The sequence below is a fragment of the Myotis lucifugus genome, unplaced genomic scaffold, assembly GCF_000147115.1.
Source record: "Myotis lucifugus unplaced genomic scaffold, Myoluc2.0 scaffold_89, whole genome shotgun sequence".
Classification (NCBI taxonomy): Eukaryota; Metazoa; Chordata; class Mammalia; order Chiroptera; family Vespertilionidae; genus Myotis; species Myotis lucifugus.
Window position 1 is genome coordinate 598,817 of NW_005871137.1, and position 15,478 is coordinate 614,294.

Sequence of the window (15,478 nt, forward strand, 5' to 3'; positions counted from 1 at the left end):
AATATCCCAGGAGATAAGGAGTGCCTCTGCTAATTACTGACAAGCACATTTTAGATGTATTTAAGGGACCACACTGAAGAAAACCCTGTGGAGGACTGTATTGTACAGATCATACTGGTGTCTGGAAAAGGGGAAGCATTAAAGAGTGGGGAAGTGGGCCCAGAAGGAGAGGGAGAGGCTTCAAACACAGAGTTTCAGAGTGTGCCTTGGTTCAGGCGGCTACGATGTCAGGCCACTCTAATATTGATAGGTACCTGGTTTCCTGCATTACTAAACAGCTTAAACATGTTTTCAGGTGTCTAGGAAAAGAGGCATGCTGTTTTGTTCAAAGGCACTGTGGGTCAGACCAGAACATTTTCAGAGTTATTAGCTCTCACACCATTTTTACATGCCATCAGCCGCCTAGTTTTCACAGGTGGTAAAATCTATTTCAAGTTATCTTACACTGACCCAACTGAAGTAAATTTTCTTTCTTCCAATTTGCCTGTTGGAAACCTTGTGCTCTGCTATCCTGGGTGAGGAATCACAGCTAAAGTCAAGTCTAATTTATATGCAAGCCGTTTCTGGGTTGGTAATCATTTTTTGGAGAGTAAGAAATCATATTTTTATTCTATATGTGCATTCATTACAAAAATTAGGTATTTGGAGTCTGCAGTTCCCTTGTTATCCTTAAAAATTAGTCCAACCTATTTTGTTTGGGGGAAGTCTAGACTGATTACTGTAGCCAATCCAACAACTAAAAATAAATGGGGCCTCTAATGTGGGGGATTCGTGTCCTGCACGAAGTTGATACGCTCCCGTGGTGGGACAAAAAGACTCTGGACTTGAGAAAGATGATGAAGGAAGGAGTTTTGAGTCCTCCCAGACATTCACTGTCTGCATGACCATGGGCATACCCTATGACTTTCCAGAACCTTCGTTTCCTCATTGTTAGGAGGAAGATTCCAATGCCTTCATCACAGAATGTCTGTGAAGATCTGATGAGATAATGGATATGAATACTTTGCAAGCTCCATGGTAAAAAAAAATCCATGTGAGGACCTATGATTACGAACAATGTAAATACACCCATTTTGACTGGGGGCACTGCCCTTTGCCCAGGCAGTTCTTTAATCCAAGTCTATCAAGGGCTCATCATTTATCAAGAGACTCAGAGAGTGATATGTTTCACTTTCTTGGCTTGTGTGTGCTGATCCTCAGCCACTCGCTTGATTTGAATGTAGCCCATCAAATAAAGAAGGTTTCAGATGAGAAGATCGAGGGAATGATAACATTCTCTCTCGTCTATGAATTTTTCATTTTATTCCAAGACAGTCAAAGTGTAGGTCAAATCTCAGTCCTCTCAGGTTTGAACAGAAGGTCGAGGAGAATATTTTCTCAGCTTCCATTTGCAATTCAACCACGGCCTCGCTGTGAGCCTTGGGGGCTCGCTGCCCAAGCTCTGGTATCTTCAGGATGATCAGAAGGAGAATGGAGCCTCTGGCTGAGGAGCTCTGCCTCGAATTTTATTATTTTCTCCAAGACCTTAGGATTATTGGGACTTCTTTTGCACTCGCTGATAAGAGAGTATTATTATATAACAATTTTACTTTTACGGTTTGTTATATCTAGGGTAGACTACTCCTGACATTTAGTCAGAATTGCCTGACTACTAATTTAGAAGATTTCAGTCACATTCGCTCCAAAGGCCTTGGCTGCTGAAGCCGTGGTTCCTGGGGTAACTGAATATCAAAGCTACTGGACTGGGGCTTAGACACATAAACCACCAGCATCCACATTAATCACTTTAACAATAGGCTATTTTGAGCAGGCAGCTGTCCGAGTGAAGCTGGGAGGGAGGGAGGAGAGCAGGAGGTGGTGTGATGTGGTGGAAATAGTTCTGGGTGGAGGTGAGGGCATTTTAGGGGCCGTTCTCTCTCCCACAGTGTAGGATCTTGGATGAGTCTCTTCCTTCCTCAGACTTCTTTGGCACAGAAGGGATTAGACTGCTTTTGAAACATCATCTAGTATTAATATTTGGTGATTCTATATTCATCATTAGCCTCATTCACCCATAAGGGTGTTGCTTCCCTCTGGGTCATGAGATTTCTGAGAAAGGTAAATTGTTCTTTCTATGGCTTTAAATTTTTCAATGTTTCCTGCTGGCTCTTAGAAGAACCTTAACATGGCTCTGAGTATGTGAACGTTACTTACTTGTATAGTTTTGCCCTATGTCAGATTTCCCTCACTTTCTCAATAGACCCCTCTTTTTACCTCTTTCCCCTCTTCTCTAACTCCCTACCCTCAGGTCAGAGCTCAAATACTTCTGCCCTCTCTCAGGCCACATTTGGCTGTTCCTTTGCTTACTCCTTTAGTATGTACCCTCTGCTTCTGCCTAACACTGTGCTCCAGGCCTTTGAAGCAGGACCACGAGGTTAGAGTGCACAGCAGGAGCCCAGAATATTTGTTCACTACTGAGCTGTGGATGTCGGGCAGTTTTCAAGAATCACCTTTGCTTAGTGCTGTATAGAAAACAGCTTCCTATTAAATTTCTCTCTGATGAGGTACCTAACAGGCAAAAAAATATTTTCTCTCACACACCTCTGACTTGTGTATAAGGAAAACAGAAATGTTCATTTCTGCCAAAGTCATCTATACTAAAAGCGTAATATGCTAATTAGACTGGACATCCTTCCAGATGACCTTCCAGATGAAGCTGGGGCTGCGAGGAAAGCCTGGGTCCCGGGTGCCAGAGGGAAGCCAGTGCCAGCAGCGGGGGAAGGAAGGCCTACTCTGGCACGAATTTCGTGCATCGGGCCTCTAGTATGACTATAAAGAAAAGGGATCTGTACGCAATGGGGGGAAATCACTAGATTAGAAGTCACAAAATGTTCTTTTGAATCCCAAATCTGCCATTGGCTTGCAGGTATATTGGTTGGTGTTTAGAGCCTCACTTTTCTCCTCTGCAAGTCATATGAGAGGTAGTATGTCTGCGGGGAGGATTGACTAGAATCACACACACACACACACACACACACACACACACACACACTCATACACACTGCTGCCTGGAACATAAATAAGCTCTTTTTTTGGTGAGGCTCAGCAAGGGAGAGATTCCCCTTATTCAGAGAGTCTTGGCAAACCAGGCAGGGTGGAGGTGATGCTGGTCACCATGAGGGAGCAGTGGCTGGGGTCTGGGAGAGAGCCAGCTGGTGTAGGAGAATTATTACTGAGTGAGGAAGCATCAGAAGACCAGCAGTTGTGTCCCAGCCCTGCCATTTGTGAGCTGTGGGCCGGTGGGCAAGTTACCTTTCCTGGGTGTTTTCCCTCATCTGTCAATGAGGAGAGGCAGCACTTTATCCATCTTGCAGACCATTGTCAGGATCAAAGGAGATGATGGGAAGGGTGAAAGGTGCCAGCTGCCTAGCATGGTGTGTCAGCTCATGAGAGTCAGTGAGCAAATAGCACATGGAATGAAATGAACCGCCACCATCTGAGTTATCAGCTGCACCCTGACCCCTCAGTCTCCTCTTGATGTCTCAGTTTCTCTATCGGTAAAGCTGGGATAATGAATGATACCACCTGCCTTGAGGAGTGGTTTTAAGGAGCAAATGAGAGGCAAGTCGTAAAGGCCCTTATAAATACTAAGTTTCTCCATATTGCCCCTTCTCACACATGTCCGTAAACCAACATTTTAGAAGCTGGACCAGTTTAGAAGATGATGTAGTTTGGAATAATATAGACATTTATTTATTTATTTATTTTTTCACTGAATTTATTAAAGTGAATTGGTTAATAAAATTATATAGGTTTCAGGTGTACAATTCTCTAATACATCATCTGTATATTGTATCGTGTGTCCACCACCCAAAGTCAAGTCTCTTTCGTCACCATTAGTCCCCCCTTTATCCTCTTCTACCTCCCCTCCCCTTTCCCTCTGGCAATCACCATACTGTTGTCTGTGTCTATGCCTTTTTGTTTTGTGTTGTTTTTATAGAGGGGACTCTACAAAGATCCTTTCATTTTGAAAGCAAACAACAAAACAGAACTTGTAAACATTGCTATGTCCTGAAGTTTCTGGCCCTTGAGCAAACAATGTTTCCTTTTCAAGAGGCTCTTGCTCTGAATGGCTCAGCCAGAACAGCCGATGGGAAGTTATTTTCTGGCACCGGAGTAGCCACGGCAATATTATGGCAAGAAGTTGATAAAATGAGGCCAATGGTTAAATTGGGATTAAACTGGGCCCTTAATTGGATGTGTAAAAGCGAAGTACAAATAGGTTTGAATTCCTACGTTTACTGATTCCTCATTCCCAGAAATACTTCTAGGTCTAGGTTTAGGAGAAAAAGTCACTGATTTGATTTAACATTGCTCAGTTTTACATATATTAGACACGGTTTAACTGTTTTCTTCTCTTTGAATTAGCAGTTGAAACATATTTTACATTCCCCTAGTTACGGGGAAAGTGTGGTAGATAAAAGTATCAAAATACTCTGTAATTATCTTTTAGCCACATTTAACCTTGGTTATATGGTCTAGCCTGCAGATTTTAAACTAATTTGCTTTTTATTTCCAATTTTCCTACACGACTTTTCAGTGAAATAGTGCATGCTGCTGTATCACACACAAGCACACAAATGTGTACAGGTATGTGCCACACACACACACACACACACACACCATTGCATAGTGTTGACCTATAAGGGTGAAAGCCAGAAAAGCCCTTCACATCCATCTTGCAAGAGTCCTCCCCCTGCCCACCCCCCGTTTGGTTTTTCAGGGAGTCTCTCACAGCTTTTCCAGTCACTTTCAGATAATATTCTCCAATCACTACTAGTCACAAAAGCAGTCTCAGGCTGATCGATTAAAATATTCATCCCATATAAAAATAAGAGAATTTGAACTTCATTTAACTTTAAAGTTTCTTTTTCTCAAGCCTCATAAATTTAGGAGCCTGAAGTTTGGAAGGATATGTGGTCAGTTTATTTTCTCTCTCCTAGCTCCTCCTTCTCCTCCTCCTCCACCTTCAGTAATTCATTAGTTATGGTTTTTGACCCTACAAGGGTTGGAAAGGGAGGGGAGGGGATGGAAAGTAAGGTTCCAGAAAGGTTTTTCCTTCCCCCCAGTAATTTAGACTGGTTTGTGGCAAATGCATGGTGCTATCTTTTGCTTTTCATATGTGCCAAAAGAAAACTCCCTTTAGCTGTGTAGGAAGGAATCAAATTGTTGGTTGACAGCCTCAGCTGTGGGCTAAGAGCATGAAGACCGCTCTGCATCATGTTGTGGAGGGGCTTGCCAGAGCTCTGCAGGAAAAGCTGCACCGAGTCCGGGCATGACGACAGCAGGCGTGGGGGAGCGTGCTGTCATTCTGAGTGTACTTTAAAAACGAAACGCTGGCAGCAAGAACCTTGTGGAGTCATTTTTCTCTAAATACAGACTCAGGAAGTGCACTTTTTAAAAGAGTTCATTTTTGGAGTGCCACCTTGACTCTAGCTGCAGGCCCGAAGACAGACTTCTTTGAGAAGTGCCCTGCTTTTTCAGTGGACAGGACCATGTGTAACAACACTTGTATGGCGTATGGGTTACAAGGGATTGAAACAAACTCTAATAATTAACAGCAAAAACTATAAGGATTAACTTTGTTTAAAAAAATGATTCATTCTGAAACTTCAAAATGACTGTCAACCAAGCATTTTATTTTAAACATACTTTATAGGCAAAAGTGAAATTGCATTTTACTTACTGACATAAAACATTCCTGTAAGATAAGGAGATTTTCCTCCCACGACAGTCAAAACATTAAAATAAAAAAAAACAATCTATATATATAAAACCCTATATATGCAAATAGACCAAATGGCAGAACAACCAAACAATTGTTTGCTACGACGTTTGTTGACCACTGGGGTGGGGGAGCGTGCAGAACATGGCAGGCATTGGCTGGGTTGGGATGGTGGAGCAGGTGAGTGGGTACACCAGACCAAGGCGGGACACCTGTCGCTGTCATCAGGGCGAGCCTCTGGTAGTTACTGAAAATTCTTTGCTCTCGCACGCTGCGATCCTGCCCGGCGCTCGCACCCACTGCCAGCGCCCTGCACTAGTCCCGATCGCTCTGCACCATCAGTGGGTGCTGACGACAGCTGCTGGCCCAGATCACCTCTCAGGACTTCTCCCCCTCCCCCTGCTCCTGAGGGGCGTTCAGGACCAGCAGTCCCCGCTCACACCCACTGTTGGCGACGACTCCGCTCACACCGCTGCTGACGCTGGTCCCAATAGCTCTGCTCCATCAGCATCAGCGGGTGCAAGCAGGGTCAGCACCGTCAGTGCGTGGGAGCAGTAGCAGCAGGAGTGGGGCTGCTGGCAGACAGGGGACTGGGGGCCGTGGCAGGAGGGGCTGGGCGGGGGCACGGAGGATGGGCCCAGACCCTCCCCTGTGCCCACTGCAGTCTCGAAGCCCACAGTTTCTTTCAAGGTGCACAAATTTGTGCACTGGGCCCCTAGTAACAAAAATATGTACTAAAGAATAAACATGAACTAATGAATATATTGTAATGTTAGAACAGGATGTATTTACCTTAAACCTGATACTAACATATTCCCAATATTCAAAATGAAAAATTATAAAGTAATTATTAATTTACTAGAGGCCTGATGCACAAAATTCATGAAAGAGTAGGCCTTCCTTCCCTCGGATGCTGGTACTGGCTTCCCTCTGGCACCTGGGACCCAGGCTTCTCTCACAGCCCCGAACATCATCCGGAAGGTCGTCCAGAAGGGCATCTAGTCTAATTAGCATATTATGCTTTTATTATTATAGATAGACTCATTGTGAGCTTTATTGGAATAGTTACCTCTCATTACTTTTTAAAAAAATATTTACTTTAAAAAATCATTTTAGCCTGGTCAGTGTGGCTCAGTGGTTGAAAGTCGACCCATGCACCAAGAGGTCACTGGCTTCCAGTCCCCATTAGGGCACATGCTCAGGTTGCAGGACCAATTGCCAGTAAGGGGCGTGCAGGAGGCAGCCACTCAATGTTGATATTTCTCTCTCATTGTTGTTTCTATTTCTCTCTTCCTCTCCATTCCTCTATCTCTAAAATCAATAAAAACATATCTTAAAAAACCATTTTAGAGCAACACATCTTTTAAAGCCATATTGTGTAAACTTGTATCTTTTGAGTGCACAACACTGTGCTCACTGCTAAGGAGTGCAAAATAAAGTACAAGATAGAGTTTTTCTCAGACGTTTATAATTTCACAGAGAAGGCAAACTAGATTCTCAAGGCTCTAGTTAGTGCAGAGCATGCAACAAGGAGTGTTTCAGTGACCACAAGAGCATTAAGGAAGGGACCTTGGAATGCAGAGGTTACAACCACTCCGTGGTCCAGGTGAGGTAAGCTGCAGTCAGATTTTGAGCCGTGTCCAATCAAAATGTGTGGGAGGAAATGGTGAGGACCATGAAAGGGGAGGCTGGTGGAAGGCTGTGGGAAGGGACTAGCTGATAAAAACATTAGTGGATGGTGATGAGTATAATAATATGTAGGAAAGGGTAATGAGACAAGGGTAATGAGACTAACTTTTCTCATGCTGAGGCCCTATACTGGAGAGAATGCCACATCCAGAAAGCTGTAGCTACACTGCAAGGGGCAGAAACGGGTGTCACTGAGAAGGACAGTGAGGAAAATGCTGAAAACAGCAAGGAGTTCCTGTGCTTTGGGAAAAGGCCATGATCGCATCTTAACATCTTAGAAAGATGGTTTCTGGGGACTCAGGAAAAAAGGAGGGAAGATCAGATTTGGAAACGGGAGTCTGATTTTAGAACTAGAGCAGATGAGCTTGTCCTGCTTGTCTCATCTCCTCAATGCTACCTCCTCCTAGTTTATCCACTAAATCATTCTTAAGGAGATATTAACTAGTAACTGGTTATTATTATCTTTATTGAAGGGAATATAATTTAAATAAACCTACTAGCAAATCTATGGTTTTTATCCCCCCCCTTTTTTATTCAATCTATATTCAATTGGTAGTTATGATGTGCCAGTAACATTAATCAATCTGTAATGGTAGATTTGGGGGAAATGTAAAAGGCAGCAAGGGAGAGATTCCACAGAATTCTTAAGATGTAAAGAATTATAAGGCTAGCTTCTCTCTCTCTCTCTCTCTCTCTCTCTCTCTCTCTCTCTCTCTGTCTCTCTCTCTCTCTCTCGTCACACACACACACACACACACACACACACACACACACTTTATCTTATATTCTGTAACAATTTTTCTCTTATGCTTACTTTAACATTTTATCTTAAAAAGATCTTAATGTATATTTTTAAAGCCATCTCATATACTTTATGAACAAGGCTGAAAATAAATAAAATCAAAGTAAGAAAAAGTCACTCCAATGCCTGCCAATATTTTTCATTTGTGTTTTCTTCCAACCTTTATCCATATGAATACATATTTTTGCACATATTTGTAGTTGGCGTGTTTGAGTAAAAGAAAAAAAGAAGATTTGTTCCCTTTCAAGGGAGCATGACACGAAAGGGCTGCAAATACTTAGGGGGTCCCAGGCATAGGATCCCTGGTGACTAAACTGTCACCTCCATCCTGTTGGTGGAGTGGCATCAGGTAGGCAACTTGCAGAGAGCAGCTGTGTTTAGCCAAGGTGGGTTGTGTGATAAGAGGGAAGGGCCTGGCCACATGCTGTCTGACTCATCCTCTCAAGCACACGTGTCAGTTTCTCCTACAATCTGGACAGCCTCCTTCCAAAGACAGAACACGACTGTAAAAGTAACTTTCCTGGGTTTTCACCTCCATGGACCAAATTTCAGAAACTAATAAGTGCTGGAGTCAGCAAGCCTTCCATAAATCACATGCATAATAGCATCATTATTACTTGCTTTTGGCCCCTGTACAATTGCCCTTTGGAACTGCAGCCTCTGCTTCTGTGCATGTCTGATTCTTCCCCAGGATCCGTAGCACTCTGCCGGCTATTGAAGGGATGCTGAAATGGAGCTACTTTCACTATTCCTTCACTCCCTCGCACTTCTGTTCGAAGCTGGCATATGTGTATATAAATCATATAAAATACATGTGATGTGTAATTTACAAAACTTCAGATCAGAGCTGCGCAACCATAATTTTTAAGATCCTTTATGGGTGCGGGGGGAGGTGTAATCAGCAAGAGATGGCAGATAACATACAGCATAATTTTGAACGTGGATTTTAATCATTTCTCTATAATTACTGGCTCTGTCACCACTGACAATTGAGCTTCCTGGGTCCTCAGTTTCTTTGTCTTTATTTTGGGCTCATTTGTGTTCTCCTTAGGGTCTGTGAGTCTCACTAGAGTGACGAACATGAATGGCACAGTAGTTGGCCTATGCAGGCAACTAGTGCATGTCTGATAGTCATCTGCCAAAGGCTAAGAGCGTGGAAACGGCCTCCGTGTGGCTGGCATCACAGTACTGAGGCCCCACTTGCCATTCTGAACACAGGCCCAGTGATCTCTGCCTTCCTCCTGGTAGCACTGACTACCTAGGTCACAAAAAGAGCGTTTTCTACTGAGGCCACACAAAGCCCTTGTTTACATACCAAGTGTGCTACACTGGAATCCTGACATTCCCTCACTCCAAATTCCAGGCAAAGATTCTTTGGCTCAGGGACCTGCATATCAAGGCATACGTGGAGCTTTGATGTTAATGGGTACAAAGAACCCTAACTTATGAGAGAGTTAAAAAGAGGTGGGGACCCAACTGTATTTGAATCAGAGCATATGGTTGTGACTCGATCTGCCTTCTGGTGATGGAGTTTAATTCCTTGAAACGCGGGTTCACGAAGGCTCTTTGGGCAGCTTTAGAGCTATGCTACTTTGGGAAAGTGATAGAACTTCTGAGCACCTCATCTGTTCATTTGAACCCATAAAATCTGCAGTTTCTTTTCTAGGGCTCTTATGAAGTTCATGTGATGTGTAGGCAGGCTCTTTGTAAATGGTGCAACTCTAGAAATACAAGCAGTTATTATTATACTCTTGTACAGGTTTTTGTTAGTTATTGCCTGATTGACTTTTTTCAACAATCTTGTTCCGGTATAACTGAACTCCTGAGCTGTCTACAATCCCTACCTACAACAGATATTACACTTTAGGGAGAAAAGTCACTTTTCACTGGCTATTTTTGTAATCATTTGTCATGATTAGGCAGAATTTTGCTGGTTAAGATATGATTTTAGGGAGGCCTTATCTGTGCTCCATTCCCAAATATGTTCTCGCCAAACCTGCTAACAATGTAAAGTTTTGAAATTGGGAATTCACTTCATTGTCACTCTTCTAATGGAATGACATTTTAAGCTCTATCATTCATACATATCTTATTAAGAATTGAGTTCATCTAATCATTTCTATGTTTTCAATAGAGGAAAGGAAATGAAACATAAGCTAATAGGGGTGAGGGCCAAAGTCTCAGAGAAATAAGAGTAAGAAGAGAACACAGTGGGTATACTAGTACTAATATTGGAACTTTTCCTTTTGTGGGTGGTAGACTATTTGGACTATGTCTAATGATTTATATTTCTTTAGTTTTCTAGGTGACCAAGAATCATACAAAATTATCTAGAAATAACTCTTTTCTACATCAGAGCCAACATACTTGGTGTGGAGGAAAGAGAAGAGAAATGGATCTTACCCAACAGGTCTTGTGTCTTCGATGGCTCTGTCCACTGGGATCAAATCGCTGAGGTAGACGTTGAAGTTTCCTTCCTTCCATCTTCTTTCTGCCTCCTTCTCCTTTCCCTGGGGCACAACCACGGGACGTCCAAACTGCCCTGGGGCTTTGGGGTCCCTTGGAGAAAGTGTCATATCGATGCTTAATACTTGGTGCATTTCGCTGTCTTTAGGTGAAAGGGCTTTTGTATGCCTTTGGTTGAGTTCTTCATGCTGGACCTTGGCATTTAAGCTGATTCTTGCTGGCTTTAGTCCCCCAGCTAAGATGTGATTAGTTGGAGACACTGTTGCTCTCTGTAGAGCAAGTGAAGAGGAAGATGCGTCACTTCTGTTCTTGGAGATGTGTTTTCTTTGTCTTTCACCCAACACGAAAGGAAATACAGTTTTGATTTTAGGATTAGGGACCCGTTTGGTGTCTGTCTTTAGCTCCTCTTCCTTGGTTATAATCACAACATGGCTTTCAGAAAAATTGAATTTCTTCCCACCAGCCACTTTGGCTCCATCATCCTTTGGCAAGTCTCCCAACTGTGTCTCATTAATAGATTGCTTCTTTAAGTGATTTAAATTGGCAGAGAACTTGGGAAAGGGAAGGTTCTTATTGGCTTTGTGTTTATATGCCGTTAGATATTTGCTCTGAGCCTCAGTTTTATTTAAAGTTAAGGCTTCCCTAGATTTTGGCACTGGTGGACTGGCAGGGAGTGTCCTCTCATTTGCTACGGCCTGTGATTTCTGCTTTGATCTGTCGCTATGAAACCTGATGGTCACATCCAGGTTCCTTTCAGCGGCTTGTTTTGATGTGTCACTGCTGTGACTATGTCTCTTCTGGGCCTCCTGGTTTATACCAAAAGGTCTTGTGTGTAGAGATAGTTGGGGCAATGGAGTTCCTCTGGCTGCTATGAATGTGGTTTTCTGAGCCCCTTGAGCTGTCGTTTGCTTTGGGGTCACAGGGCGAGAATAGGCTTCAGGTTTGATGGCATGTTCCTCTGTCATCGGCTTCATAAAAGTCACAGGAAAGGTCTGCAGATGTACAGGCTGCCACAAAGGTGCAATCTTGACACTTCCTGGAGCTTTCTGTATGTGTCTTTCCTTCTGGATTTGATCCAAATTATCTTCAACCTTGAGCACACCCTCCTCCGTCTTTCTAAAGTTCTCTTTGCCCCATATTCCCTTCCCGTGGCCCCTGAGTGGGGGCTTTATCTCTTTCATGCTGCTGTAAAGAATCTTCATTTGGTCTGGCTGGACTCTGAACCCTATCCTCTCCCTTCTGACTATGTCTTCCTTCAGAACCCTAGTGTTGATCTCACTGAATGAGAGGCGGAGAGCTGCCATGTCAAAGAGCAGCCAGATGATAGAAGCTACAAATATAAATGCCAGGACTCGCCCACTTCCGCGGAAAAACTTTCGGATCTTGTTCATGGTACAAAGGCTTCCCTTGCAGCCTGCCCTCCCTTTGAGCCTGCTTACCTTGAGTGCAGAGGGAGATGAAGCAGCAGCAGCAGCAGCAGCAGAACTGCCAGAAGGCGCCCCCCTCCCCTGAACACAGCAGGAAACAGCAGTCCAAGGGGAAAGCTCAGCTCCTACCGCTTGTCAGTCTCTGCCTGCGTGGCATTTCACAGCAGCGCATCTGTGCCTGCTGGGCTGGCCCCTGGCTAAACCCTGCGGAACACTGTCCCCGGGTCACTCTGGGAGCAGTGGATGCCAGCTGCCAGACAGTTCAACATATCACTCGTCTCGTCTCCGGGAGCCCATGTCCACCTTCCTACAAGCCCAAGGAAAGGTGGGGGCCGGGCTGGGGCTGCTGCTTCTCTCCTCCCAGTTTTCAGCCTGCACGCTGTAACTCAACACCACTTCTCATAAGGAAAACATTTCAAGCCATTACCCAGAGAACTTCATTCAGCTCTCACCTTCCGTGTTATGTGAGAGTGTGTATGTTTTCGGGGCAATAAAGGGAAAGAAAGCTATCTCACTTGGAGGGCATGTGTTCCTGGTTTGCAACCCCACCTCCCCCATGCCTGCTCGTTAACCCTGTTGTACCCAGGTCTCCCAATGAGCTGCCTGAGCGATTAATCACTGACCTTAATGTTTCAGCTTTAAGAGGTAGCAGCTTAAAGAGGGGCCTAGCATAATCTCACTTCCAGAGGTGGATGTGTAATTAAGCCTTCCTTGGGGGGTTATCAAAATGTTTGTAAGTGAACTGTTTATTTTAAATGAGTCCATCTATTTTGTTATTTTATTTAATAACGTCATATTGCTATAAAAGTTTCTAAAATCGTACTCTCAGTTTTGATGCTTATCTTATCACAGACCATCAGTGTGCTGATTGCACTGAACTTGGACCAGACTTTGAGTGGCGCTGGTAGCTGAGTGGTTCCCACACAGGCTTTGCCTTAAAATCACTCTGAGGAAGCCCCTCTATAATTTCTGATTAATTGATGGGGGGAAAGGGGGAGATGACAGCCAAGAAGCTTTGCAAGTCTTTCTAATGTAAAGCCAAAGATGAGAATCATTGGTTTACAATAAAATGCCTCACTGTTTTCTGTTTTTTTTTTGTTTGTTTTGTGTGTGTTGTTTTATTTTTCTTGGGGGGGGGGAGGGTTGAACACATAATTTTTGTGAAATTCTTTCTCATACAGAGTAAAACTTAACAACTGAATCATAACCTGCATTTTAACATGGCCTGTGATCAACATTGTCCATACAATTTGAGAAGCACTGCCCAGGAGCACTGCTCTCTGAGGACATCAGCGTGATCTGCAGATGGCCATGCCACTTATCACTCCCGTGTCGGAGGAGTATAGCCTCCCTGCTTTGAGATCATCTCAGGCTCCCAAAAACGTGGGAAAAGAAGAAGGAAAGATTCTGAATTCTTTATACTTACACATTGCCTTTGCAGCACTTGGCCTTTAAGTTTATACTTTGGCTCAAGGGAGGGATCCCCAATAAACGCAGCTATGGTAGGCTTCTTGAATCCCTAACTGTCTTTTTTTATTTGGTGACTGCTCACTGAATTGGAATATCCACATGGACTGCAACATTGGTAGCTCCACCATTTCCTCCATGCGCCTTGCCTCGCCTTGTCCATTCTTCCAATGTCTGTTGAGTGTTTTCCATGGCTCAGGTGCTGTGTTTGCTGTCAAGGATATTGAATAAAAGGACATAGTTCATGCCTTTGAGATCTCACAATCAGGTAGGTGAACACAAGCAGGTAGGCACATATATAATCCTCAACAAGCAATAATCCTATATAATAAAGAGGTAATATGCAAATTGACCATCTCGCCCTCACAAGATTGCTGCCTATGACCAAGCCATCAGGGGGGTTAGTGAGGAACAACCAAGCGACTGAACAACAGGCTGTGTGGGGTGACCAGGCTGGCAGGGGGGCAGTTGGGGGAGATTAGGCTGGCAGGGGGCAGTGAAGGGCGACCAGGCTGGCAGGGGGGGGCAGTTGGGGGTGACCAGGCCGGCAGGGGGGGCAGTTAGGAGCAACCAGGCTGGCAGGGAGGAGGCAGTTGGGGGCAACCTGGCTGGCAGGGGGAGCAGTTAGGGGCAACCAGGCAGGCAGGCAGGTGAGCAATTAGGAACCACCAGTCCAGGATTGTGAGAGGGATGTCCGACTGCCGGTTTAGGCCTGATGCCTGGGATCGGCCCTAAACCGGCAGTCGGATATCCCCCGAAGGGTCCTGGATTGGAGAGGGTGCAGGCTGGGCTGAGGGGACCCCCCCCCCTTGCATGAATTTTGTGCACCAGGCCTCTAGTGAGAGAATAATATCCCAGATTCTATGGGGATGCAGTTTAGTTTTAAAACGCACTGATGACTTTTGAAGAAACTATCGATAGGCCTTAGGGATGAGTAAGAACATAATGATCTCTGCTCAGACTGTGGTCTAAGAAAATTAATATTAGTTGGGTGGTGAAAGGTATATACATTAGCCAAAGCATAGAAGTGAAGAGAGGGTACTGTCCCTTAGGGGAAGCACACGTTTCTGAGAACTAGCATGATTGGAAATACAGGCTTTGGTGTTAGCTTCTGTGCATGTGTGCATGAATGTGTGTGTGTATGTGTGTGTATGTGTGTGTATGTGTGTGTGTGTGCCCAAGATGTCCCAAACACTTTGTCCAGCTCTTTTTATTGAAAACTGAACAAAGGGTTTGGGAGATCTTGGGCACACACACACACACACACACAATGAGGAAGATACAATTATAACTATACTTTGTAATCAAGGAAAAAAAGCTTAGAGAGGTGACACAATTTGTAGTAGAGAGTGGAGGAGCTGGATTTCAAATAAATGACTGCATGATGCTACAGTCCATGTGCTTAAATACCACACAGTACTGCTTCTCTAGCTGTATGACTTTGCAAGTTAGTTAATTTTATGTGTTTACTCAGCAATGAAAAAGAAAAGAATTTCTGCTTTTCAGGTTAATGTGAAAATTTCAGAATATAATTTAAAAATCTTGTTACGTAGAATGTACTCCACTAATGATAGTCACTGCCATTAATACTATTGCTGATAGGAGCATGGGGTACAAGTGGGATACAATATACCAGCTTGTTTCAAAAATCAAATAGAAGACCAATAACTAACATGATTTAGGCAATGGGGCACCAAGTATATCTGTGTAATTTTTTTTGCTGCTCTTATTTCCTTTTATTATGGATTGAATTAATGAATAATTATTTACTGAGAGATAATTACATGCCCCCTAATGAAATAGGTGACATTGTTTCTGCCCCTAATGACCTTAAAACTCCACTGACTAGAACACCCTCAACCC

At 43.8% G+C, this 15,478-nt stretch overlaps 1 protein-coding gene across 1 annotated transcript in view; it reads right to left on the reverse strand.

Moving 5' to 3' along the window:
• The window catches only part of GALNT5 (polypeptide N-acetylgalactosaminyltransferase 5), a 42,368-nt gene extending 29,774 nt beyond the window's left edge, over positions 1 to 12,594 (reverse strand). Inside the window, exon 1 of the mRNA XM_006091257.3 lies at positions 10,659 to 12,594. Within this exon, the coding sequence (XP_006091319.1) occupies positions 10,659 to 12,112 (1,454 nt within the window). The 5' untranslated portion in view covers positions 12,113 to 12,594. The remainder of the gene's footprint in view (positions 1 to 10,658) is intronic.
• Positions 12,595 to 15,478: the final 2,884 nt, after the last annotated feature.